A 27,986-nucleotide genomic window follows, 5' to 3' on the forward strand; every position below is an offset into this window, starting at 1 on the left:
CGGAGCAGCGGGCGCAGCGCGTTCAAGCTGGCCGGGCCCTTACGTAAGGCGGACTAGCGGAGGGAACGGCCCCGAGATCCGTCCGAGGTCCCCCACCCGACTGCGTGGAAACTTCCACCCAGGGGTAGCAGCCTCTGGCTTCTGCGCGTGCGCAGCATGGCCTAGCAAATCACAGCGCGCCAGTCTTCCAATCTCGCACTGAGCACAGCTGACGCAGATAGGGCCCACGGATGCAGCCGGGCCAAGGGCAGCGCACTGTACTCCCTGATACTTTCTCACCGCAGCTAAAACTAGGCTAGAAGGGCCCACAGCACCACTGCCGCCTGCTTTCCTGCTCCTCCCAGTCGCGTATCCTTCCGACGCACTGCTTTCCCCACCCGCACCGAGGAGAAACTAGCGCGCAGGCGCGGTAACCAAGGCGGCGGTGTCTAGTGAGGGTTTGAAATTGCTCGCGCGTGCGCACTGACGTGCCGGCCTCGCCAGGGAGGCCGTGCTCCCCCGGCGCCCGCCCCGCCCCCGCCCCGCTTCCTCTCCGCCCCTCATTGGAGCGGAGGCGGCGGCGCCCCCTCCTTCTGCTCGCTGTTGCCGCCGAGGGTGTCTTTTCACCGCCACCGCTGCCGCCGCTGCAGGAGCACGGAACCAGCGGCGCGAGCGTGACTGAAGACCCGGCGCACGGCGGCGGCCCTCCCTCTGGTCCCGGGCCGCGCGGCGCCTGGGCCCGCCCCCTCGGCCCGGCTGCCCGCCCCTCTCCCATGGCCTCTCCCCGCGGCCCTTGTGGAACGCCGCCGCCGCGGCCCCCGCGCCCGCCCCGCACCGCCTGAAGGAGCCCGTCAGGCCCGAGCCAACCCGCGGCCTGCTCGGGCCGATCTGCACCGCTCCGGAGCTCCGCGAACCGCCACCGCGAGCCGGCCGTAACCGCAGGGCAGGCCCGTCTGCCCGCCCGTCTGTCCACCCTCAGCCCGTCCGTCGGTCCGTGCACGGCGCGGCCCGGCTCGGGGCGCGGCGGGGGCGGGGCCGCGGCGGGGCGGGCGGGCGCGCGGGCCCGCGGGGCGGCGCGTGGATGGATCCGCGCGTGGCCTGGATTCAGCCGGAGCAGAAGGGGCCGGCCAATGCCCTGTGGATGCAGATCTGGGAGACCTCGCAGGGCGTGGGCCGCGGCGGCTCGGGCTTCGCGTCCTACTTCTGTCTCAACTCGCCCGCGCTGGACACGGCGGCCGCGGCGGGGGCTGCCGGGCTGGGCGGCGGCGGCGGCGGCGGCCTGGCCGGGCCAGTGCTGCCCGCCGCATCGTCCCCGCCACCCGCACCTGGCCCTGCCGCGCTGCCCCCAGCGCTGCTCACCGCGCTTGGGCCCGCGGCAGAGGGTGCTCGGCGCCTCCACAAGTCGCCGTCGCTGTCGTCGTCGTCCTCGTCTTCGTCCAACGCCGAGTCGGGCACCGAGAGCCCTGGCTGCTCCTCGTCGTCCTCAAGCAGCGCCTCGCTAGGACGAGCGGGCGGCGGCCGCGGCGGTGCCTTCTTCCACTTCGCCGACGGCTCGCCCAGCACTCCCGGCGCGGCCAACGGGCACTCCGGGCCGCGCGGCCCCGCGCCCGCCGGCTCACCGTCGCAGCACCAGTTCCACCCTGGCCGCCGGAAACGTGAGAACAAGGCCAGCACGTACGGCCTCAACTACCTGCTGTCAGGCAGCCGCGCGGCCGCGCTGAGCGGAGGGGGCGGCCCGGGATCCCAGGCGCCACGGCCCGGCACTCCGTGGAAGAGCCGGGCGTACAGCCCAGGCATCCAGGGGTGAGTGCGTGCGGGCGGCCGCGCGGGGACATGGGGCGGGGGGAAGGAGAGGCTTGGTACCGGAGGGGGCGGGGAGGTGGGGACCCCGGCTTGGAGGGTGCGCGACCCTTCGGTGGGTGCTGAGGACGCTCGCACATCCCCTTCCGGGCTTCCGTTTTATTTTAGAGATGTAAGTTGGAGGCTAAGGTTCTTTGCTATAAAGTTTTTATTTATTTTTAAAAATATTAATTGTCAGACACTTGGTATTGCCTAGTTGTGTTACCATATTTGTAAATCCTAAGATTTTTGAATAAATCTTTATTATTTATTTCTTAAAAAACCCCGACTTGTGCAGATGTTTGCCTTATTTGCGTCTTGAGATTGGAAAGGGGGATCGGATACTTACGTCCTTTTCCTCCCCCCCAAGACACGCTAGGGACCCTTTGTCAATGTAAGGGGAAGAAAGGTGTTGCGTTTTATATAAGTTGCGCATGATTTAGTATTGCCAGGAACTTGAATCAAGTTGAAGGTAAATATTGTTAACATTTTTCTCTTAGGCAAAGATTTTTTTAAAAGATGACTTTTTTTTTGGTAGTGATACAATTTAACTAACTGGATTTAGAAATGACACTTTTGGGAGGGAGCTTGTATGTTACGATTTAATTTTGTGCCGAAATTAACATAAAAAGCATCAACTGCAGTTTTTTGTTTTTTTTAAGAAGTGTTCAAATAAGATAAAAACGTTTGTTGTACATTCTTGTTCTTTGGAAGATGCCATCTTTCTTTTAAATGTTTCCATACCAGACTAGAGGGACTTAGAAGTTCAATTTAGTGCAATTACAGATGACCACGACCAGTAAAAACGTGTGTGGTTGGGTGGAGCCGTCCCAGGTGAAGCTACTCAGGTGCAAATATTACCGGATTTTGGGGACTATATGATGCACCAGACCATAAGACGCACCTAGGTTTTAGAGCAGGAGAATAGGAAAAAAAAAATTTGAAGCAAAAAATGTGGTCCTGCTCCTGCTTCCTGTGACCCCGCTCCACCTCCTCTCCCCCAAAGCCAGGTAAGCTACTTTCGAACTATAAGAGACACCCCCCATTTCCCCCCCAGATGTGGGGGGAAGTGCGTCTCATAGTCCAAAAAACACGGTACTTACCCAGTCCCTCTATGTCTTTCTGTGCTTTTCTCAGCATCTAGAAATAAAATACTTGTACATAGGTTTTCTGTGTTTTAAGACTTACATCATAAACTTTCCTTGCACAATTGTGTGCTCTTTTAAAAGGTACCTAAGGATTTCCCAGGGTGTTAGGATTGTCACAAACATTAGAGCCCTACTATTTCACTGTTTTAGGTATTGGGGTTACTTTTTAAAGGAACTCTCCTTTTATGGGTCTGTTTATTCTCTTGGGAAATATGTCGGAAAAGCGAGTGATCCTACCTTAAAGCCTGGGTGATACACTCTAAAACTACATGTTCTGCAACTTGTTTCACCTGATTTGGTTGAGAAGCATTGCTTTCTTAATTCCCTGTAGTGTGAGCGTGCACTTCAGACCCAAGTAGGAGCCCAGTCTCCTCTTCCTCACTCTTGTAGAGAACAGGTGGTGGGAGATGTTCCTTGATGTATGACATTATACCTAAGAGTTCTTTGGGGGACTTTCAGGTTTCCAAGCCTGTCTATAATTGGGATTGGCTCTATGTCTTCGTACTAGGAAATAGAAAGATACGTGGTCTTCACTGTAGAGCATTTTTGGGCCCAGACAGCTGAGAGTCCCACTTCTTCCATTTTTGAGCTTCTAGCAGTGGTAGCATCATGCCCTTGTGCAAATCACTGGGGCTCTGGATGCCCTTTCCTTTCTGTAGGTTTCTATCTGGTAAGCCTCAGTACCTACCTTGCTGTTGCTTTTCTTAATGAATGAGCCTACTGCATGCCAGGTGCTTTGCCAGAAACTGGGGCAGGGATTGGCATGAGAGACACAGTCTTACGATCCTGGTCCCAAAACCTGGCCCTCCTCTTAAGAGTGCCCCTGCCTAACGCACATGAGCACTGTCTGGCCAGTATGCAGATCGCATGCCCATTATTCTCTCTCTTGTGTCCAGTTTTTCATTGCTCCCCTGTTTAATCTCTCTGTATCTCATCTTCCTCATCCTTATGCGGACTGTTAACCTCTAATGGAAATTGTTCAGGTAGCCCCAGGTGGTCGTCTTGCATGCAGTCTTGGCCCTCTGGGCCTTCCCCAGCACTGCCAATGCAAGCAGGTTTGATCTGCTAGCAGGTTTGATCAGGTCCCACTTCCTTGGAACCCTATGATGGCACCAATTGCCCTTTGGTTAAAGACTAAATCCTGAAACCCTCAGCACTGCTGCTCTGGACCCTGCCCTGGTCTGCTCCTGCTCTCTGCTAGCATCCCACCCTGCCATCCTCTGCCTTTCTGTTAGATCTCAGCTCAGAGGCCATGTAGTATAGAGCTAAAAGTGGGCCCTGAAGCAGCCGGGAGTTCTGTTCCTTTAAACCCATCTAATAGGGACTTATGCAGTAATGGTCATGTTAATGTTTTTTTCTCTTTTGCTGGCTACCCTTTTGCCTGGCGGGGTGGGGCGTGGTACATGCCCCCAGTACTGACCTCGTTGTAGCTACTTCCTGCAATCTCTGCCTAGAGGAGAGCCTGCTAGGATTGCCTGCCATGTGCGTGGAAGGGCAGGGTGCCCTCTGCTTGGTTTGCTCCTCCCCATCCTTCTATCAGACTGCCGTTTTAGAGGGGACAGGGAGGAGGAATAGTAAAGCAGAGTAGTGGTTGAGCTGTGCCTGTGATTAAAGGAGGAAGGTGATTGATCATAATTAGTGTGGGTCCTCCACATTAATGTGGGCTTAAGGGAACTAACCTTTTAATATCAAGAAATAGCTCTGTCTGGAACTTGCCTGTGGCTGCCACCTTACTCAGAGTGATGGGGAAGCCACCAAAACTCTTTACTTGGGCCTTATGAAGGGAAAGAGCTAAGAGAGCCCCTTGCCTGGCCAGTAGGAAAGCACCTTCTTGGTGAGAGGCTGCTCAGACTTACTGTATTGTCCTAGGACAGACATTTCTGGAAAGATAGTGTCTGCAGTCCTCAAGAGAGGAAAAGTAGCAGCTCAGTGTGGTGGGAGTTTGAGTAGCATCAACTGAACTCAATTGGGCCTTTGCCTGGTGATCCATGTAGGAACCTGCACTTAATGTTCTTTTCTGGAGAGGAGGTTTCTGCTGTTGGAAATCTTGCCTGGTGACCTGGCTTTGTGGGCTTGCCGTTCTGCTTTCGTCCTTGAGTGAGATAAAGAAAAAGTAGGTAAGAGGATAGGGATTGGCGCAAGAACCTTCAGAGTAGTAAAGGTGAAGTGCTTGTTCTGGAGCTGCCATTGGCTCTGATTCTTATTTCATCTTTTGGTTGAACTGTCACACTTTTGGGAACAGTGTGAGATGTGCTTTCTACCTGGGCTTCTGACGGAGAGAGGTGGGCAGGTGTGTGGATAGGCTTGCGGGCCTGTGCGTCCTGGCCTCTGGTTGCTGCCACTTTCACATGCCCTCACCTCCTTACCCCTCCCCTTCTGACCCAGCAGTGCTCTGTTACTTTGCACCTCATCAGTTTAAAGATAAAGAAAAGTCCTAGACCAGGGAGGGTGGGAGTGTTGACCTCAGGTACTTTGTCATACCCTTACTGCTACCCTGCAAAGCCCCAGGAAGGGCATAAGCCCCTTGGCAGACCCCTTCAGTCCTGGGCTCTGGCCAAGCTTCAGTTGGGGACTTGACCTTTAGAAGGTTGTCCTCTCAGGCGTGCTTGCAGTGTACAGCAGTCATAAGTAGTATGCTCTGCATGTTCTGACAGGGTTTAATTTTTGACACCTTTTATTTCTCCAAAAGAAATTCTGTTGTGTGAAGTTTGTGAGAAACCAATAGATGCCATTCATAGGACATAGTCAGCCATACACTCAGGGTCCCAGACATGGGTTCTTTCTAATTCCATGTGTGTTCTCTTTCCTCTCTTCTCTTGAGGGAGTCAGGGCCTGGAGGAGCAGCCGGGATCCCTCCTCTCTGTGTGACTCCAGCCTGACTTGGCACTACCTAAAGTAGAGCTAGTGTGACCTCTCCCAGCACATCCAGAGGGGGACCAAGGGGGAGGGCACAGGTGAGGGAGAGCCCAGCAGGGCCTGCCTCAGCCCACAGCCATCAGTCTAGTTTCCTTTCTCTACCTCCAGTCTTGTCCCACAAGCATCACGGGTGCAGGGAGGAGTTACTGTGAAATCTGCCTCGAAAGGTGGTGGCGGCACACAGGCCTTGTTTTCTGAGTGTTTGATATCTAAGGCCCTGAAAGTGTAAGGGTGTAGAGGGAAGCAGGAACAATCACACTTTGCACTTACCATTTATGAAATGAGCTCAAACACTCCTCCCTAAAAATAGCATCACTCATTCCTGCCCATTGTACTACCGCCAGTCCCTCTGCAAAGTGAAATTGAAAATCGAGTGCCCGAGTCATCTGGGAGGCGGGGTGCGACAAAATTGAGGAATGTTATGCCTGTTCACCAATAAGGAGACTGGGTGAAGTTAGGGTAGCTGACACTCGGGAAGGGGCTGCTGATGAGGAGAAAGAGGAGGGTGAGGGCAGGATAGATGCTCTGGAACAGGAGGATTGGAATTTCAAACAGGCTGGGAGCATCCTTGGGGAAAAATGGGGGCTTTGAGTATTTCTGCTTTCTTAATGCTTAGGCCCTAGAAGTCAGAGGGGGAGAAAGTGGGGCCCATCTTGCTGCCACCGATTTGCTTCCTGGAAAGAATGCATGATTGTGGCTTAATGCTTTTGTAAGTAATTTTTAAGTAAATATTTTAAATAAAAAATTAGTTTTCATAATTTTAATTTCAAGGTAACGTTTCAGACCTTCTTTTGGTCACTAATAGGAAATTTTGGTCCCCATTTTAAATGGATTCCTATAAGTGGCCTATGGGAGGAGAGAGAACAGTTATCCTGGAAAATGGGGACCTTCCATGCCTTGGTTAGGTCCTTACAGTTTAGGGTCTGGATTTTTTTAGTGAAACCAAAAAAACTTCGTTAATGTTCAAATTCAGAAACTTGATTTTGATGATGCTAACAGAATCAGGCTAACAGGAGAGGGGTGACTGAAGCATACTAACCAGATTCATTGGAGATTGTGCAAGCCACAGTATCATCTAGAAATTGCCACTGGCCAGTGTGACTAGAGAGGCCTATCTAGAAGGCTCTGGTTAGCTTGTCAGGGCTTTCTCCTCTCAGAAGGCTGCCGAGTGAGTGTGGCACCTGAGGGCAGGTATGTCACCACTGTGGTGGAAACAGGTGCTCAAGATCCCTGCCAGGTGTGCCTCACAAGCAAGGTGGTCAGGGTCCATCTCCCCCAACAGTTTGGGATTTGTACTACAAGCTAAATGTCTTACTCTAAGATTTCCATGCTGCACTAGTTTTCTGTGGTTCTGTAACAAATGGCCAGAAATTCAGCACCTTAGAACAACACTTGTTTATTGTCTCACAGTTTCTGTGGGTCAGAAGACAGGGGTGACTGGGTCAAAGTCAAGGTTTTGGCTTCTGTGTTCTCAGTTGGAGCTCAGGGTCATTTTGCAAGCTTATTCCTATTATTGGCAGAATTCAGTTCCTTGCAGTTGTTGGCTGAGATCCCTCTTCATTCAATGCCGGCTGTCAGCTGGGGGGCTTCCCTCTGCTACTTCAGGCCACTTGCATTCCTTGGCTTGTGGGCCCTCCATTTTCAAACTGGCAATAGCTCCCTAAAACTCTCTGACCATCTCTTTGCCAGCTGGAGGAAGCCCTCTGCTTTAAGGGCTCATGTAATTGGGTCAGTTCCACGTAGGTACCCTCTATCTTAAAGGCATGTCACATTAGTGATGATGATCTCATCATAGTCACAGGTTCCAGGGATGAAGGTACAGAATTTTCTGGGGCTTTGTGCCACGTGCAGGCGTTCTGTAGGTAGGCTTCTCCTGCCATGGTAAAATGGCTGATGAGGAGGTGCTGGTTTTCTTTTCCAACCCTTTTGCCCCTCGAGTCCAACCCATCAGGATGTTTCTTGTTGATTACTGGTTTTGTCCTCTGACTTGGTTGTCACCATTGAACTCAGGCAGCCAGAGTGACCATTGCTATGAGTTCTTTCCTGTGCCTCTCTTATGGGGACTGTTCTTAAAGTTTGTCATCTAAGAAAAGTTTGCACGAAAGTCATGTGAATAAATATATGAAAACTACAGTGACCGAAAAGTCTGGTTCATGAGGTATTCTGCAGTGACCAGGCCAGGAAACTCCTCTGCTGGGAGAAAGGGTGGTTGGGAGTGGTTGGAACCACTTGTTCGGCAGCCCAGGATTGTGGGAGTGGGGGCTTTTCCAGAGCCCTGCTTCAGTGCCCTGTGCCCCTGAAGGAGGAGGAGAAAGAAGACTCCCACGTGGTTCTCCCGTGGTCCCTTCCTCTGGAGGTACTGCTGTTCTTACAAAACTGACCACTGCTCCCCTGCATTCCCTCAGGGAAGGAGGGGCTCTGTCTCCTGCATTTTCAGAGCCAAGCACGCGGTAGCCGCTACCTCTGAGTAAGTGTTGCATGGATGCATGAAAAAGAAAGATCTGTCAGCTTAGATGAGCAAGTGAGGGGTAGCAGGTCTACATAGTTTAAGTAAACCAAATTGTTATTTGTCTTAACAATTTCTAAAGATTTGATTGTTATCTCTGAAGCTATTTGAATGCAGAATATTTAAAGCTACTGCAGTTTATCTGCCTGTTTTCCTGAAGAGTATGGTTAAGGCAGTTGTAACCCTTGCAAAACAAATATCAAATGCAAAACAAAACATGAGAAAACTATATTGTATTTGAAAGGTGCCCCCACTTAGTTTTAATTGGTCTCTTTTCTTATTATAAAAGTGGTACCTAGCATGAAAAGTTAAAAAACTTGGCCACCTGGTAAATGTCCTGTGACCAGTGCCTGCATGTCCTGGGCTTTAGGGGTGTGTGTTCCTTTTGCTGGCATTGAGGAGAAGGAAGCGGGGCCTGAACTTGGTGCTGGGCCAGGTGGGTCTTTGTGCAGAGATTTATCCATCTCCTACTGACGTGTGGACTAGGTGAGGGTGGCACTGAGTTCCCTTTGGCAGGGAATGTCTTTGATTAGGAGCAACATGCCTTTTATTGTGGGTTTCTGCTCTCTTTAATGATCAAATCAGCTGCTCTGCACAATTACTTAGGCTTTTCTGTGAGTTAAGATTGGAGTTAATTTCCTAAGAGATAACATATGAGTATAGGTACTTTGTATCTTTCCATGTTTGAAAGATTTTAGACTATAATGTTTCTGGGATTTTGGAGATCTGCAAGAATGGTTAGGATGCAGGGCTTGAAGGGCAATGAAAAATCAAATTATTTCTATTTTTTTGCTTTGAATTCTTTGGCTGGCATTCATTTCCCAGCACTGGGAAGCAAGCACATGGCCTTGAGCTTGCTTGCACATAGCCTGCATCATGCACTCTCATAGCGTGGTTGACAGGTCTGGTTTTGGCTGACTTTATCCTGAGTTCTGACTTCAGAGCCTCAGTTTCCCCATCTGTGAAGTGGGGCCTTGGACATCCTCCTTGAAAGGCATATTAAATTTAAGAGACTTGGAAGCACTATGTGACTTGTCACATGAGGGATTAGCTTCTGCTTTCCTTTTCTTCTCTCTCAGGAAACTGAAACCAAAAATTAGGTTGCTCCTGTTGCCAGCTGGATAGAAAAAAGTCTTTTGCTTGGTTTTTGAAAGTATGCACAACTTTCCCTCTCAGACCGAAAGTTTCTCTTGGAGAAACTATTAAAGATTGAAGTTCTGAGTCTTCAGAGAAAGCTGTGGACACAGCTGGAGACCAACATGAAGCTTTGGAAATGCTTTCTCCCTTTGAATCCAGATATACTTTTCTATTTTTAAAAATTTAAACAATGCCCAAGTAATGTATTCTCTAGTTTTTTAATAAAAATCTTACTTCCCCAGAACTTTAAGGCTCTGAAGTATTTTATCAGGTATGTGTGTGTTGCTGTATGTAACTTGTTTAAAGTTGTTCAGGGTTTTTTTTTGTTCTGTGCATGTGATAGAAGTGCTTGTTGTGTTATTTCTCTGAGCTCTTTGCAGCTTCTAACATGTTCTGTGTACAGTGGAGAAAACAAAGGCAAGAGAAAGGGACAGTTAGAGCTACAGCAGCACTGTCTGGTAGATGGTGTGTGAAGATGGGGCTTTCTGGTTTTGTGTGGTCCAGTACAGTAGCCACTGAGCACTTGAAATGTGGCCAGTGCAACTGAGGAACTGGATTATAATTGTATTTAATTTGAATTAAAATTTAAATAGCCTTATGTATGAACAGCACGGAACTGGAGTATTTTTAGACTGTATTCAAAACACAGTGTTTGATTCAGTAACTATTGCCTAAATAAATTTGAACTCAAACAGCAAAAACTCTGCTAACCAGCAGGTCACCACTAGAAAGCTCTAGAAATTGTTTCTGAATTTCTAGTGTAAATCCTTTCAAAGGGCTGCTCTTCAGTAACACTCGAAGCATAAAAATAGGTTCATAGCAGAGTGCGACCTGGCACAATTCTTATGGCTTGGAGTGCCTAGTCCAAGGATGCAGGTGATAGGTCTTAGCACTTTTGCACTCTGGGTCACTGACACCATCCAACAGTGTCTACCTGGTCCTCAGTTAACACAGCAGCGGCAGCAGTTCACAGTGCATGGAGCTCTGGGGGGCTCGGTCCTGCCTGAGTGTCCTCCCTGAGTTTGCAGAGAAGGCTCATGAAATCGGCAATGTTAGCCCTGTCTGTAGACAGAAAACCAAAGCCTAGATAGGCTAATGTGATTCGGCAAGGTGCTGCACTAGGAAATGCCAGTCCAGCGCTGATGCTGGGGAGCTCCAAGCAGTGTTAAGTGAAGAAGACATCCTCAAGGTGTGGGGAATGGAAGCTAGCACCTAATGCCACCTGCAAACCTGGTTTAAATGTGTCTGTAGAGACCAGATTCGAGCCGAGTGGGGGCTACCTCCTCTTGGAAGAACTCTGTCAAGTGCAAAATGAAGAAAACCTGGGGGCGGGGGGCGTTGCAGGAGGATTCCAGGGTCAGGCAGCCAGTCCTGTGCTGTAGTACAGTAGAACCTCCTGCTTTCCAAGACTTCCAGAACTGGCCTGGAGGGAAGTTGGGGTAGAGGGAGCAGGACCCCTACCATCTAGATTATTCTTAGAAATTGCATTCTACCAAAAAAGGAGCATTTGCTGAGTGGCTGTTTTATCTGAAGACAATCAAAAGACCAAAAGCAGGACCAGCGAGCACTTGCTGACTGCCTCCTTGGGGTCAGGTGCTGCACTGGTGCGCAACCTGCATTCTCCTCATTCTTCTTGACAACAACTCGTTTTAAAGAGAGACAAATTAGGCCTCAGTAGATCTAAGGATCTTACTTGAGGTGCAACCAGAAAATATTTAAAAGAACTGGACTGGAAGGAATGGAGGCCTACTTGACGAAAAAGCCCATGCACTTCATTACTGCCTCCTCAGTGCACTGGACTTAAGAGGGAGAAGCAAGAACCTGGTGAACTGGCAAAGGTGGGGGCAGAGCCATGGTGCAACGCCCTAAAGAGTAGTTATGTTATGGGCATCTTCTCTAAATTTAAGCAAACAGATTTTTAAAAATTGAAGGACAACTATTAAGTGATGGCTGAAAATATAAAAGCAAATAAGCTTGCATGGCCTGTGAGATGTAAAGAAATTCAGAAGTATTGTTATAAGTTATCTCATGGAAAAATGGAGAAGATGACTCTGTCTAAAGAGTTTGGGGCTTTATCAAAGACTGATTCACAAGAGACTGATGTATAAACCTCAGTACAAACCTGAAGGATAGGAATAAGAATATAGAACTGAGACCAAATTCCAAAGAATGGGAACCTGTGAGGATTGTCACAGAGTAAGGCTTAGAATGAACTGAAGCTTGCAAAAAAGTGTTAAGAGTACAGAGAGCCTTTTTGGGTGAGTTTTAGAGTAAGGCCAGAGGAAGTAAAAGGCCTGTGGATGGGGAAGAAGGCTCCTTGTGCTCAGAGCTTTCCTTCTCTGGTGGGTGCTTCAGCTTTGCCTTTGCTCTCATCAATCAAGGGAGTTCAGCACCTGTCACGGTAACAATGGTCGCTGGCCCTACCGAGCCTTCACCTTCTAGCAGGGGTGTCCAACCTGCAGCCCGAGGGCCACATGCAGCCCAGGATGGCTGTGACTGCAGCCCAACACAAAATCGTAAATTTACTTAGAACATTTTTAGATTTTGTGTGTGTGTGTGTGTGTGTGTGTGAGAGAGAGAGAGAGAGAGAGAGAGAGAGAGATTACGTGTTGCAGTGTATTTAATGTGTGGTCCAAGACAACTCCTCTTCTTCCAGTGTGGCCCAGAGACTCCACAAGGTTGGACACCCCTGTAACTATGCAGTGTCTTCTGCAGCCCTCCCAGGACAGGGAAAAGCCCTTTTTTTTCACCTAGCAGAACGTGAAGTGAGGCTTGGTGAAATGGCCTGCCCAGGCTCACACATTGCTGGTAGGTGCAGAAGTGGTATTGGAGTCCAGGTGGTCTGATGGTCCACAGCCCGTCTTTCTAACCACTGGACCTGTAGAGCAAAGAGATAAATAGGAAGCATTTAATTTACACTGAGAATTTAATTTACATTTAATTACACTGAGTTCCAGTTGTTTACTGATTAGTCTTGGTTTTGTGTTTATATGGACTTCATGCTCCTCACCAGGACTTTTATGGGGACTCCTTCAGATGGCAGAGTTTTTTGTGTGGTCCTCATTTCTGCAGGGCTTCACTGAGGGTGTGTCTTGCCAGGCGGGCTCATAGGTGTGGTGCTGTCTTTGTTGCCTTTGTGTGCGGTGTCAGCTTTGCAGGGTCTTGCGCCTTCCTTGCACTGAGCACACAGTGCTTCTCTGGCTCTGGCCCTGCACCGTGCTTCACTGTGACCAGGTGCCATGGTCCTCACACCGAGACCCTCCAAGTTGCCTGGGGCCTGGGCACCTATCCAGCTCCAGCCCTTCCACCTGTCAGTATCTTTTTCTTTTGTGTGTCAATTGGCCAATTTTCTAAAGAGGAGCTAATTGGTGCCATTTTCCGTGAAGCCTGCTGTGTGCCTGAGTGACAGGTTTCTCTGCCTCAGAGCTTCTACATGTCCCTGGTGTCTCTGGCTTTGAATGTTGTGGAGAAATCTGAAGCAAGTTTGATTCCCTCTTTGGGAATGTCCACTGTGTGCATATCCACAGGTGCCTAGATCTTAACATGGGCTTTATCGAGTGCTTTCCCAGTTTTGGTGATGTGGAAGGTGATTGTCAGTACCTCCGCCAGGGGTGTTCCATGGGCTTTCCTTCTCTGAGGGACTTCGGGATGACTTGTCCCATCAGGAGAGCAGCACCGGCACTGGTGAGGGGCTGTGCCGATCTGATGTGGCTATTGAATGGTCAAGGCCTGGCAAGTGGCAGGTAGGGAAGGAGCTTAACGAGGTGGAGGTAGAGCAGGGTTCGGAGATCCCAGCGCTCTGCAGGAAGCAGACAGGGAGACTCCAGGGAGTGCTTTCAGCAGCAGAGAGACTCGTGCTGCAGCCGTGCTGTTCCGCTCCAAACGTGCTGCTCGGGCTGGACGTTTAGTCTCTGAGCGGTCTGTGAACGGGCGATCATGGTGGCTGTCGGCTCATACTCAGTGAAGTGTGTCAAGTAGTGCCTGGGCAGAGCAAGCAGGTGGTAATTTTCAGCTACTAATAAGAATATTGATGATAGTGTCACTAATAAATTGTAAGTTCTCTTCTACTAAGTCTGTCTGCAGTGTCAGAATTATGCTCAGCACAGCCCTCTGGCAGCTGTGCCTTTGATGAGAGCTGGCAAAGGAGAGAAAAGCCTGTTTGTTGTAGCTGGTGTGGCATGGCCAGAGAGATGGGGTACTGGAGAGACCCCCCTGCACCTTGCTCACTCACGTCTCCACTGGGTTCTGTCTTCCACATCTGCAGAGGTTTTTCTGGGGTTGTGGGGCAGCTTCTTCAGGAGCTGTCTTTTTTGGGAGGGAGGTGATGTGTGCTGCTGTGAGGGGTAGCTTACTAAACCAGTAGCTAAGGAAGGGGGAGAGGAAGGGAGAGAGAACACTGACTGGTTGTCTCCCATACACACCCGGACCCGGGATCAGACCTGAAACCTTTTGGTTCCTGGACAGTGCCCCAGCTGAGTCACACTGGCCAGATTCTTGAAGAATACTTCAGATAAGCACTGTGATGTCTGCCCTTTGGCCTTAGAAGATAAAGTCAGTGTTAGTAAAGCTGAAATGATAACATTCTGTTTTGGTTATGATTGTATAAGTAATAATGTACTTATTGAAGAGATCTGGAAAATTCAGAAAATAAACTAATAATTTCCCTGCTAGCACTTGGGCATATTTGTTGTTATTTTTAATGTTTCTTTAAATATGTTGCAATAATATCATTTTGTGGGTTTTTTTGTTGTTGTTGCTTAAATCTGATTCTAGATAAGTACTTTCTCCTGTCATTGAAAAGCTCTTATAAACAATTTTTTAAATATTGTATGAATGGACATTATTTATTATAAATAATTAGGAAGTTATATTTACAACTTTTCACTCTTATAAAGAGACTACAGTGAGCTTTTGCACATGTTCCCATATGTTCAGTCACCTAACTGTGGCTTCCCAGCTCTGTGGCTAAACATTCGAGTTGGAGAGCTGTACAGCTCTGGGTGTGAGTCCTGGCCATGGGATCCTGGATCAGTTACCATCTGTCTAATGAATACTTAGTTTGTAAGTTGGAGACAATAGTATTTGCTTCAAAGACAATTTGGGTGGCTTTAATGAAAATGCTGGTAATGTGAATAGTAATGTGTAACATCTCAGAATATTAATTTTATCAGATTCTTACTACATCTTGATTTCTGAAAAGATTATCCCAGCTCACCTTCCCATCTAGGGTAAGGATCTCGGTAAAGATGACAGAAAATAGAACTATTTTCATTTTGAAACCGATTCAGCTACTTGAGGTAGTAAGCAAGGCTTAGGGACCCTGGTTTTCAGATGTAGCCGTGGGGTTCCCTCCGAGCACCCCAGAGGTGGCCTGCAGTGGTTTGTACGTGTGCTGTTAATGGCATGAAAGGCTGGGTGGCAGGTGGCCTGAGCCAGCACAGGAGGAAGCCAGCACACAGGGTTCAGCAAAGTGCCTTCTTGGTGCCTTCCTTGTGCCCCAGCAGCTGCCTGGCTGTAACCCTCTCCATTGCATTGTGGGTTCCTTGGGGTACCACTGTCAGGAGACTTAGGCCCTTCGGTAATTTTTGCCCCGTGGTGGGCTGAGGACATGCATGGGGTGGTCCTTGGGTCTATAATGCAAATTGGCATAGTAATGATTCTAAGCTCCCTTTGCAGCAGCTTCTGAAGGCCTCCTCCTTCCATTAACATTTTAATACCATGCACACTTGTGACTTTGTTTAAAGCCCCTCTGAAGAAAGAGGTGCACAGGTGTGTGTTTGTGAGGAGTAGTGAGAGCTGAGGAGCAGACTGAGAGCAGGCTGATGGGAGCCCTGGCTTGGCAGCTACCACACTGCAACATACTAGGAAGCTCTGGAAACACGTCTCTGGAAAAGTCTCTAATTTGAAGTTTCAGTTAGTTTCCTTCCACTTTTGAACTTAGATTAAAAAAAGAAAGAAAAAAAACTTGAAGGCCTAATGCAAGGTTTTCTAAATAATTGGAGCAGATATTAATGGATTAAAAATGAATGAAAGTGATTTATAATTGGCTCATTAAATGTATTAGTAAATAGGTACTTTAAAGAGGATGGCCTACCCCTGAAAATAGAACTGATATAGCCACTCTTTCCCTCATTTGCTTAGCAGCCCGCTCTTTCTAGTTAGAGAAGAGGGTGCTGACTCAGACCCTGTCTGTGTGGTAGACTGGGCTCTGACTCCGTCCTTTCACTGCAAGTGCATCGAATTGTGCCTTGAAAGCTATAAAACTTCAGTAGGTAACTCCGAATATTTTAACTAAGGCATGGTTTTGCAAAAAAGAAAATGAACTTGTGGAGCCTGAGGGAAGGGAGCACCAATTTCTGAGAAATCGCTGGCTTTTTAAAGCTTTTGAAGTTTTTAAGAGTAGTTGGAAGGAGGGGAGAGGGAGAGAGTCACCGTTGAAGACAGTTTCTAGTATTTTGTGTTGCCTTTTACATCATAATGGAAAAACCTGTTTTTCCCCAAGCGTTTGGAATTGACCAGGTTCATGGGGGATGTTAAAGGTAGACCACCACACCTGGTTAACAGGATGACACATGATTAAGAGTGGGGACAGGGACTCTGGGGACCAGTGTGGTGAGTTCTAGAGTTCAGTGAGGTGGAAAGGTTTTGGATGTGTTAACACTTCAGAGTACAGCTCCTATTTAGTGAGTTCAGGTGCCGAACTGCTTGTAAGCACACCAGAGGAGGTTCATTCAGCTGGCTTCTCTCTTTCCTTAACAAAATAATGAATAAAATCTGAACTCTGACCACACCTTTGCTCAGAAGCAGGCATGGGACTTACAGTCCAGGCAAGCAGGCAGACCGGCCTGTGCTTCCCGGTCGCTGAACAGACCAGACCAGCATTCCTAACCGATTGGAGTGTTTCCTTTGCCCCTTTTGTTCCCACAGTTTTATTATAAACACATTTTGTTGTCCTCTTTGGTCAAGTACAAAGAGGTCACCTTTAAACAACTTATAGATTAGAGGTGGGAGCTGGGAGGTTGGCGAGGGGGAGCCAGCTCTGCCTGGGGCTGAATACCAAGTCTTCCAGGTGGGGGAGTCACAGAAACAGGGAGGAATAGGGATGCTTCTCCTCCTCACACCCCTTCAGAGCCAGCCAGACCTACCTGGCTTTGATTCAAATTTAGACACTGTTGGGAACCGTGAACCCCACCAGCTGAGCTTCTAAAATCAAAAATCATCCCCTAAAAAAAAAAAAAAAAAATCCGTTTTTATCAGTAGTTTCATTAGCTATGAAATTAGATAGTTTGGTTCTCTGACTGAGTAATCCATCTTGTGCTCTTTAAAACCTCTCTCAGGCGGCTTTTATAAATATTTACTGCAACCATATACCAGATACATCCCAGGATAGATACTAAAACATTGTTGATCTTCTATTAGCTACTAAAAGCAGAAATTAATTTAGGAAATACACCTTACTAAAAATTGAGAAGTCGGTCATTACCTTTTGAATGGGTCTGTACTCTTACAAGAGAGCCATTGTAGATGAGAATGTCTAGTTTAAAAGTACCCTAGGAAATAATGCTTCGGAAGTCTATTCTCCAAATTCGCTGAAAACTCCGGTCTCACCATTTTAAATAACCAGAAAATTAATCATTCAGACCTGTTTCCATTATGACATGTCAATCTGAGATACTTCCAGATTGAATCTCAAAGTCGTACCTGACCTGTAAGGGCAGGTAGTCATCACTAGAGTCTCAGAATTCCCCTTCCGAGGCAAGCCATCAGAGGTGATGTGCACTCACACCTCTCAGTGCTTGCCGTGCTCCTTGTACACGTGACAGCAAACCTCCTTTCCCCTGTGCATGTCCACGTTGGCAACCTAAGATGAGGCTGAAGCCACCACTACAGAGCCTTCGGAAGCTCTGCTCCCCTGGCATTGTCTCTCTCAGCCCCACAGCAGTCTGTATGCTGGCCTTTCAGCCTTGAGTGTGGTTTGTGGAGTTCGTTCCTGGCCCCGAAGCTGGAGAGTGGCAGGGCAGGCCTCATGCCCTGGTGGGTCCTCGCTGTTATTCTTGCTGCTTCCCCAAGATGCCTTGTGGTCAACATCTAATTCCCATATTTTGTTGGATCTAAAGTGCCATTGCTTGCAAAAAAGTTGATCTACTTGAAATTGTTTTTAGTGGGTCAGAAATAAAAGTTTCACAGAGACAACTTCCTGTAGATCGACTGACGTTGAAAGATGCACGTTTGTGAAATGTACTGTGAAGAAAGGAAAGTGTTTAATTTTAAACTGATCTGATGCTCAGCCATTGATTGTGCTGATGCACACAACTGAAATCATACATGACATGTTTAAATGTTAAGAAAAAAGTGCATTTTAGTAATAATGGAAGAATAGTCTGTGCTTTGCTCAATTCTATCAGTTACTTTGGAAAGTGCCCTAATTGGGCACCATTGTTACTAACATTGAGTTAAGCTATTAAACCATAGTTTCAAAATTGTAGCAGTAAGTATTGTGTTTAAATTATATCAAAACTGTAATGCTTAATTTTGACTCACATGGCTCTTATTTGTCCACATTTAGGTCTAAGATTTTAAAATGTTTATTTTAGAGAAAGCTTGGAGAGAGTCTCTAGACCCAGTAGAAAGTGTTTTATCACTTGGTCTCCTGGAGGGTGTGAGCAGGTGGTTGAGGGGTGCTCAGATCAGGCCTGCCTTTCTCTGTGGGGAGCTACTTCCTATTTTCTTGGCTTCTCTGCCTCCAAGGATGAAAGGAAGGAGTGAGGATCTGGGAGAGAAGTTAGAAGCCATTCATCCAGTTTGGAAAACCTCAAGAAATGTGTTCTAGCAGGGCTGTCACGTCAGCCTTCTTTTGAGTTCCGCGCCACTCAGCTGTCTTGGGTGGAGTTAAGGAAGAAACAGCCAGAACTGCGCTATCCCAGATGGTAGTCGCTGGCCACATATGACCATTTAGATGAGGAAATTCAAAGTCGAGGTCCTCAGTTGCCACATTCCAAGTGCTCCATTCAGGAAGCCCTCTCCGCAGCACCCTGCTAGATTCACATGGGTTGGTCTGTCCTTTCCCTGTGGCAGCACTGCTCCCCTGTGCGTTGCTGCTCACGTTTTTGCCGGAGCCTGGCCTCCAAGGTCCACACCCAGGTGGAGTGATCGTACTCTGTCAGTGCGCTGCTTTTTATGAGCTGGAATGGGAAAGGGCATCAGGGGTTAGAAGCCTGACTGACTTGAAATTCTTTTCCTTTTTTTTTTTTTAAATTAAAGAATCTATATTCATTGTTAAGATTAGAAAATGCATATAGCAAAAAGAATACCAAAACCACAAATAATCTTGTGATGTAGAAATATAGTTGACTTGTTCCGTGTTGTATTTACCATTTTGCTATTTCCAAATGTTAAATATAAGTAATGATGTGATGTATATTTTCATGGGTGAACTTTTGAGTATGCCATTATTGTTTCTCTTCTAAAAAGGATAACTATCTTTTTTCCTTTTCCTTTTTAAATTTGTGTGTACGACGAGTACATTCTTGTAGAAACAACTCAAGCAGTACAAAGGTATCTGGAGTAGAAAGTGCATGTTCTCTCGCCCAGCTCTTCCCAGTCTCCTGGGGAGGAAGCCCTGCTGGCACGTGATCTTTTAGACCTCTGGTGTGTTCACGTGCATGTGCGGCTGAACATTCACCTGTAAATGGGGCCGTGTCTTTCTTTTGTCTTTACACGGGGTCTGTCATGGATTGTTCCATATCAGCGCCTGCTTCTTTCTTGTTCTTAATGAGTGGACAGCATCTCCTCACGTGGGAATGTCCTTATGACCAACAGCCCTGCAGTGAGCATGCCTTACAGATTCGTGTGTATGTTTCAGTGCCTCCTTAGCACCGGGGTCCAGAAGTGGAATTGCACGGGGCTCAGAGACGGATAAATGGCCAGCTTCTCCTAGAGTGTGTCAGGTCCAGGTCTCCACGCACTTCGTGAGAGGACTGTTCTTTCTGCAGAGTCAGATCCGCCCTTTTTTTGTCGTGTGTAGTTGTCATTTGCTTTTGAATTTGTTTACACTCAACATGTTTTTTGATAGAATTTCTTTGTAATTATTAGAGTCTTGTCAGATTTTGCATTGTCAATGTTGTTTTTCAATTGCAGTTGGGAAAGTCCTCCTTCAAGTTTGAGGTAGCTAAAGGTTCCCTGTGGTTACTTTCTTCTTCTTTTTGATTTTCTGCAGGTAAAACTTTTAACTGTGTGTCTGTAACATTTTCAAATGTAGAACAAGGTGGGAATCTCACTTAGTTGTTTTTAGGCTACTCGGTGAGGTGAGGGTTAGTTTTGGCTACAAAGAACAGAAGGAATGGAGTAATGGTGACATGATCCCACTGGGATCTGGCCTGCCTGCTGGCCGCACACCTGACTGCAGTTCACCGACCGCATGGGGATTGTGGTTCTGGAGCCCAGCCACAGGTCAGTGCTCCAGGACTGAGGAAGGGGAGGCAAAAGGGCTGTGGGGACTACCTCTTTAAGGAACCTTCTGAGAAAGTCTCCTGGTAGCTTCTGCCTGGAGCTGTTGGAGAGGATGGTCCATGTGCCCTCTTAGCACCCCAGGTAGGCAGTCAGCAGCCTCTGCCTCTGGAGTAGGGTTGGAACAGTGTCCCAGGGCCTCCTGAGAGATGACCGTAGTTGCTTGCTGGTTTTGAGATACCATCTCTGTGATTCATTTTAGAGATTTTTCTGTGATGGTCATAGCCTAGAAAGCTTCTTGGGAGATTTGCAGACTGAATTTTAGTGGACTGATACTGAGCTGTAAGAGATAACGATGACTAAGTTGTCTGTGGATAAGGTGACTTAGTGTAGTTTTTCTGTAGATATCTTGTCAGCTGTGAAATTCTTTTGAGATTTTGATATGTGCGAAGGGTAAGCTTCCTTATTTTTGTTTTTGAGAAAAAGTTATCAGAACTTTTTATGGATGTAATTCTCCCATAATTGAGCGTATTGAGCATATGGGTATGTATATTCAGTGTGGGAAGTAATAGGTTAATAAAATGACCATTGTTGTATCTGATGCTGGTGGCTGGACACGTGCCTGGTAGCACCCAATTATGAAAGTGTATTGTTCTTAACCAAATACGCAGTTTCTTAAAGTGATGAAAACTACTTGTAATGTTAGTATTGAGTAAAGTGATCCAAACTGTTTTATTTAGCACTGTTTATATCTCGAAGAGGACAGTTGGCCATTTAAATAGTATCTCCTAACAAATCAAGTTAGCCACTACAGGCGTAAAATACTATTTTTTGGAATGTTAATTTTTGATGTCATTTTGTAGGGAATGTAGATTTTGAATGAGAAGGTCATAGGAAAATATTTATCAAAACTTGATTTGATTCATTCCACATTGAAAGCTTGCTATGAGCAAACACTGATCTGGTGCTGGAAACCGGGCAGTGGGCAGGTGAGCCCTTTTTCTCCTAGAGGTTTGTAGGTTCCTTCCCTGGGTGGACATAGACTCCAGTCCATTACCACTTACTTGGCCCTGAAGCATGCAGGGGTGTGGGGGAAGAGGGAGTGCTGGGCTTGGCCAGGAAGAGGGCACTGCGTCCCCTGTCCTGTGGCTTCTGTTGATTGCTCTGATTCTACAGTTCTTCTGGGTCTGAACAGCAGTCCTCCCTCACTGCCTGATCCCCTTACCTCTCGCCCTTGGTGAGTCCTTTCTCCTTTGAGGGTTCCACCTAGAGCCCCAGCAGGAGGAGGCAGCTGTGTCTGCCTCTGAGTCTACCCAGAGGTCACGATGGCTATTAGTCCTTCCTTTGTCTTTCTGTATCAAAGATGTCATCACAGTCCAGAGCCACACAGTCTTCTGGTGGGTTCCAGGAGTCACACAGTGCCTTCAAGGCCCCAGCTTGCCTCAACGTAGGACCAGCGGGGCTTGGCCAGTGAGAGCTTGCAGGTCCAGCCAGTTACCCAGCAGTATCTCTTCTATTCCCAGAAGGCAGAGCCGAAATACTCTTCCATGTAGTGTTTGTTAGAGCTTTGAGATCCACATTAGCACATATTTCAGATAGGTGTACTGTCAGTGTGTATTACTGGTCGAACACACCACTGAAATCAAGAGGCCTGTGTGTCCCACTTGGCACCTTCCTGCTCTGGGAATGTGAGCATGCTGAGACCCCATCATTAATTTCTCCTAAAATATCGGCGGGTGGGGGGGTGGTGTCACACGACTCCTCTTACGTCCTGAGCCAGTCAGCAGACACGAGAGCACTGACAGTGCCGCACAGACCGGGCAGTGTCTGTGCAGAGTGGCAGACCGGTTCCCTCCACGCCCTTCCTGTGCTGTGCGTCCAGCATCCTGGGAAGCTGAGGAGGGCCTGTCTTCGGCTGTCATTTCAGAAGTGTGCAACTTGGGAGAACATTGACAGGGTGTTCTACTCTGCAAGTGCAGACCTGCAGTGACATTTGGCAAATTGGAGCGCCCCATTGACAAGATGATTTAATGTATTACATCTGTGGGACGTGGAGACAATTTTAGCACGCTGGCCTTAGTATTCTTCTTCCATGACTTTGGGCCCATATCTTAATTATTCTAGGCCCATGTCTTAATTTTTGTCTTTAAATTTCTGTGCTCCTGTTGTTATCAGACAGAACTAAGAGGTGCAGGAGAGAATATGCCTTTAGTGCTTCAGGTGTACTAACTTCTTACCCAGGGTGACGGCTGGGTCTGTAGCACACAGATCGCTCTCACGGGGAGCCTCTCCCAGACTGCTCTCTACAGCCGGGTCCTGCCAGCAGGGGAGGAGTCACCTGTGGCTCTCGCTGGTGTGGGCATGAACCTACTCACCAGATACATCTAGACCTACTAACAACACTTCCAAATGCTTGGGAATTTTAGGTAACACCTCAGACTTTAACGTGTCTGCTGAGCTGCTGGAAGAGATATGGTTAAATGCTTGGTATATAGTTGGTGCTCAGTAACTGTTGAAACAATAGAAGGTTTACCCCCAATATCTTGGAGTTAGATATTTTGGAAAATATACTGCATTTTAGTGTTGCATGATTTTCTACTTGTCTGGGTTTTTTAAAAAACTGGATCCTTGCTGGCTAAATTGGCAGCATGCTTGGGCGAGGGCTTTTTTTTTTTTTAAGTTAAACATGGTGAACAAAATTAGGTTCCAGTGATGGCCTGAGACTGCAGATACACCATGAACAGAGTGTTGAGGATTTAGTTCCTGCTGGAGTCCCCTCTGTGCTTTCAGTGGCCTTGAGTAGCCCTCAGGTAATGGCAGGAATGGTCACTGCAAATGAATTTTGGGTTGGGGGAGGCAGCATTGCAGGTAAGAAAATTGAAGTCGGACTTAAACAAGAGCCCTGTATAATACATAAGACAACGTGATTCCTTACCTTTGTAACTTGATATTAAAGAAATACTGTTAAGAAGTATTGCCTGCTGTTATGTAGACTATTTTGCTAGCTATTGAGCTAACATTATTATTATATTATTATTCAGCTACTTTTGTTTTGTCTTTTATTTGCTTTTCTAAAAGAAGTTGGAAGCAGGTGAACTTGATTTGTTAATAACTTCTAGGATTGGCTCATTCCTCTCCCTTTAATTAATTTCTAAAAGAAATGGAGGATGATTGTCTTTCCTTCCCCAAAAGGACTCTGTGGAGCAGGTCGTTGGCCCTGAAACTTAACTCCACAAGTCATTGCCACCCCCACAGGACTGGCTTTTTGCCCATGGAGCTGAGAGTGACAGAAGTGACTTTTGAGGCAGAGGTGAGGTGTTGTCAGGTGGCCTTTGGAGCTTACTCCTCTCTGCTGAAGACCTTTGTTAGGAAAGGAAGGGAGAGCCATACCTGCCCACATGCGTTTGGTTGTTGACATCCTTGTGTCTGAGTCGTGAGGAGAGAACACTTGAGTTTTGAGTTAAATGGGGCTTTTCTGCCCCCAGGGACAGTGTTTCTGTGTAACAAGGTTGGGAGGCACTGGCCACTGGATCCAGCACGTTGTCAGTGGGTGGGAGGGCAGCGCCTGACTGCTGAGACTTAACTCTCAGGCTTGCTGTCTTGCCTGTCTTCCTTGTCTCGCATGTCCCTGCGCCTCACCAGTCTCAGACCATCCCTGCTTAGCATGGGCACCAGAGGTGCCGCGGTGCCCCCGGCTCAGAGCACATCAGAGTTGGGGTGACGTGCCCATGGAGACGTGCTTTACTGTGACACATCAACTGGAATTGTCTTCCATCTTTCATGGGTGGAATTCTCTTCCTCAATGTAAGGGCACTGAAATGATTCTTTTGGATAATTCTTAAAATGCCAATGATAAGTTTTGGTAGGCGGTACTAACAAAGTTCACTCGTGTGAATCTGTGGTGCTGAACAACTGTGTAATTAATTGGTCTGTCACAGAGTGTTCATTATGTACTTTCAGAAGAGAAGAGACACTGGGTTGTAAGTGGCCGGAAATGTATTGTAGTGTCATGCTGACTTAACGGAAGGGTGAAAAGTGTGGTTGAGTTCCATTGTAACTCTAGTATGTTTTCTCTTCTGTCCACTAGACTTCATGAGGAAATAATCGACTTTTATAACTTCATGTCCCCTTGTCCTGAAGAGGCAGCCATGAGAAGAGAGGTGGTGAAACGGATCGAAACTGTGGTTAAAGATCTTTGGCCAACGGCTGATGTGGGTATAGTCTTTGCACTTCTTTGTACGTACGAGTAAACATGAGCACCTGATATTGTAACGAGTCTGTCGTGTCTGTGCAGACCTGTGTCACCTCGTTGGCCCCAGGCAGGGATTCTCCAGGTGTGGTCCTGGGCCAGGTGGCAGCACCTCCGCTGGAAGTCGGTTGGCAATGAGCCTGCCGGGTCAGACCCCTTGGGGTGGGGCCGGGGTCTGTGTCTGCCTCGCCCTCCTGAGTGTGGTCCTGACGCATTCAAGTGTGAGGACCGCGGGTTTAGTGGAAGGGTTTTTGGAGTGGTGTGATTATTTTTCTTTTAAATTTACCTTAAGGTTAGAAATTGTACCCCTCTCCCCACCACTCACTGTAGTGTAAGTTAGTTTTTGGGAAAATTTGAAAGTATTTCCTCACACACCACTTATACAGTAAATGAACTAGTGTCCATTGAGGTGAGGGCCATTGGCATTTCTAATGCTTGGTGTAGGCGCTGAACATGTCCTTTGACCAAGATGGGGTGGCCCACCCACAGTCTCCTGTCCCAATCAGCCAGCCTGCCCTACTGGTGACCAGTGACTGTTACTGCTGACCTACCAGTGATGGGGATGAGCTGGGCTGCTGAAGGCACACGTGCCCCCAGTGAGCCAGGCGGCAACTCGATTCCCCTTTTTTAAAGTGCCTTACATCCTAGGCTTTAAACTCCAATGCCCTGGGATAGTCCCCCGCCTGTGTGTCCTAGCTTTGGGTTTGAAAATTGTTGGAAGGTTTGAACCAAGTTCCAAAAAGTCCTTGGCTTTGGCAGGTGTGAGTGAGGCCAATAATTGTTTTGCCTCTTAATTTTGAGTTTTTAAGAATTCCTTCTCGGGACAGGTCTTCCGCTTAAAGGTGAAGTAGATCTCATTGGGTTGGTTTTGTGTCCCCCGATGTGCAGGGCAGTTGTGACTCTCCCCAGGAGTAGGAGGGAGGCCTTTCTTCCCGTGAGAAGTGCTGGCAGGATGACTGGATTGCCACCTGTTTTAAGACAGTCATTCTCTTTCAGGTCCAGATATTTGGCAGCTTTAGCACTGGTCTCTATCTTCCAACGAGGTGAGTGCGGTTGTATTTATGTCTATGGGGATGGGGGATGGTGGTGTCTCTATCTGTGTTCAGGGCTCAGAGTAGGTTCCTTGTATTCAAATCTAAGGCTAGAAGTATGAGCTGAAGGAAAAGACTATGGAACACGGAGGGGAAATTGCAGGAAATAAAATTTAATTTACTATTATGATCATTGATTGCTTTGTATTTTCCCTCTTGTACTTAATTTGAAGGGGTACAAAAGTGCTGGACACTAGAGACATAAAGATGAATGAGAGGCCTGGGGAGGGGGAAATGTAGTAGAAAACATTCTGCTGATATTTTTGAATATGTTTTGAAAAATGGATCTTTTGTTTTAATGAAGATTCAAGCAAAATTCTAATTAAACAGTACTTTGTTAGGGTTTTTATTTGATAGAGAAATGTCAAACAAGTTTGCATTCTAAAGTCATTCTCCAGTGTTTCCCCATCAAGGACTCTTTTAATATCCAGGTCAATTTTATGTACATTGTTTCATTATAAGTCTATTTATTTTGTTAACCCATTGTTAGCATTTGGAGACTAAAAAGGCTATAATCTCAGGCTGCAACCTCAGGGTTGGCGTTGGCAGGGCCGGTGTGGAACTGAACAGGTTCGAGGTGTCCAGGATTCCCGGGTCAGCAAGAGTGATCCAGTGTAGACAGCACAGAAGTAAGGACACAGAAACCTCAAGAGGGGCAGGCACTTTATTTCAGTCCCTTATTATATAGTAATGTTGGGAGACTGTCAGCCTTTTTGCTTCCAGTCTTTATGTTACAAATACTTCATAAGCTGCATTTCCTCTCCCTGAGAGGGATGTGCATAATGAGGTTACGTATGGCCCTTGAAGGAGGTGGGATCATGTGCACCATGGCACCAGCCCACCCCAGATGCCCGTGTTCCTGCGTAGTGAGGTGAGCAGCTCACAGCCACTTTTCTTTTGTCCAGTGACATTGACTTAGTGGTCTTTGGAAAATGGGAGCGTCCTCCTCTCCAGCTGTTGGAGCAGGCCCTGAGGAAGCACAACGTGGCTGAGCCAGGCTCCATCAAAGTCCTGGACAAAGCTACAGTAAGTGTGGGCCTGCCCTGATGCCTGTGTGGTTCACTGAGGTTGTCTACAGCAGGTATTGGTTATGTTTCTGAAGACTTCTCTATTTCTGGCATAAACAAGCTTTGACATTGTTTTCCCATAGTTGGGACCACCGTGTTCAATGACAGTCTGACCTGCAAGTTGTGAGAGCACCCTGCTGTTCTCAGCACTAGAGCAATTGCTGTTGACCTGCTAGGGTGTGTAAGGAAAGGATGCCAGTATCTGAAATGAGACATGTGCAGTCGCTGCCCTTTCTGGAGTCTGTAACTGTGAATGACTAAACCATGGCTTTTATTACCTAGAAAAAGATTACTCTTTGCCAAGTTAGACTTCAGAAAGGAAAACTTACCTGTTCCTTTCATTGTTCTAAAAACATAGATTTATGAAAAACCTCTTATTGGGGAGAAGTTGGAAAATGAGACTGATTTTGCAGTGTACTGGTCAAGGTTCTTTTAAGTCCAAGATTATAGACAGTGCAGGAACTGCAAGCTACTTGCCTGTTGTGTGATCGTTGTTAGCTCACCTGTACTACAGGCTAACATTTCACTTTTAAGTTTTGTTTCAGCCTACGTGAAGCCAGAGTAAATTTTTTTAGTTGTAAGAAGACTGTCAGAAATTAAGATGGGAGCTTTCTCTTGCTCATGTAGTGGAACCGTTTGCTCCCCTGCCTTCTAGCACCATGGATTAGTTTCAGTCATTTTTAGAACCACTCGCAGCTAATCCTCCAAGCCAGTCTTGCTGGCAGAAGCTATTATCTTTCACATTTTACAGGTGAGGAGACTGAGGCACAGAGAGGTTAGGTAATTAGCCCAGGGTGGGTTCAACAGCCATGTCTTTTCCTGTGTTGCCAGAGGTCCACTCTCACTGGGGTGTCCTTGGCAGTCGGCCCCAGGTGAGCATTTTAATCAGGTTGTGTGCTGAAAAGTGTTTCTGTATTGATTTCTAGATGTTTTAAACCTTTAACTAGACCCTGACTGTTTTGGTGAAGGGAACTTCCTTTTTATTCCTTAGAGGCTGAATAAACAAAACATTAACTTTTCTTCTGGAAAAACACAGTTTTTTGGTGGGGGCGGGGGTGATCTGAATAGTTGCTTGGGCATCTTTGATGAGGCCAGTTTTGAGTGCCTTTTGGTGATAATTTCAGTTGATGAGTATTTCCAAAATGGCCTTTTATTCTCTGATTTTTAGAAAAAAAAATTTTTTTAGTTTGTTTTAAAGATTGAAACCAAAGTAAAATTGTTTGGAAAAGCAACATCAGTACAAATTATAATTTTTAAAATGGCTTTGAATTTAGTTTGAATGTTTTCAGAAATTCTAGCAAGCATATTTTGGGGACCGGGAGTTCCTCCCCACCACCAGGCACTCGTGGTGGAACCAGGACTTAGCTGGCCTTTCCTCGTGGTAGGCAGGCGTGTGCAGTCTGGGCCTTCCACCCCTCTTCCTCCTTCCCCCAGGCACCTGTTCCCCTCTGCCCCCACCCCCTTGGCAGAAGCATACAGTGTCTGTGATTGATGCTCCGTCACTGGCAAGGTGCTGAGTCATGCCAGCAAGGCTGGGCAGAGCTGTGGGCGGGGCCAGGGGTGGTAGTCTTGGGTTCCAGGGACTAATGAGGTTAACCCTGGCAAAGT

General features: G+C 47.3%; 1 protein-coding gene across 2 annotated transcripts in view; it reads left to right on the plus strand.

Annotated features, from left to right (window-relative positions):
- The first annotated feature begins 424 nt into the window (after positions 1-424).
- Positions 425-27,986, plus strand: part of TENT4A (terminal nucleotidyltransferase 4A) — a 42,845-nt gene continuing 15,283 nt past the window's right edge. Inside the window, exons 1-4 of one of the 2 annotated variants that reach the window (XM_053913796.2) lie at positions 425-1,782; positions 24,059-24,182; positions 25,217-25,263; positions 26,217-26,337. In XM_053913796.2, coding sequence (XP_053769771.1) covers positions 1,061-1,782; positions 24,059-24,182; positions 25,217-25,263; positions 26,217-26,337 — 1,014 coding nt within the window. In that variant the 5' untranslated portion in view covers positions 425-1,060. The remainder of the gene's footprint in view (positions 1,783-24,058; positions 24,183-25,216; positions 25,264-26,216; positions 26,338-27,986) is intronic. The other variant, XM_053913794.2, reaches the window with a different exon arrangement.

Source organism: Desmodus rotundus, chromosome 1, assembly GCF_022682495.2.
Source record: "Desmodus rotundus isolate HL8 chromosome 1, HLdesRot8A.1, whole genome shotgun sequence".
Taxonomy (NCBI): domain Eukaryota; kingdom Metazoa; phylum Chordata; class Mammalia; order Chiroptera; family Phyllostomidae; genus Desmodus; species Desmodus rotundus.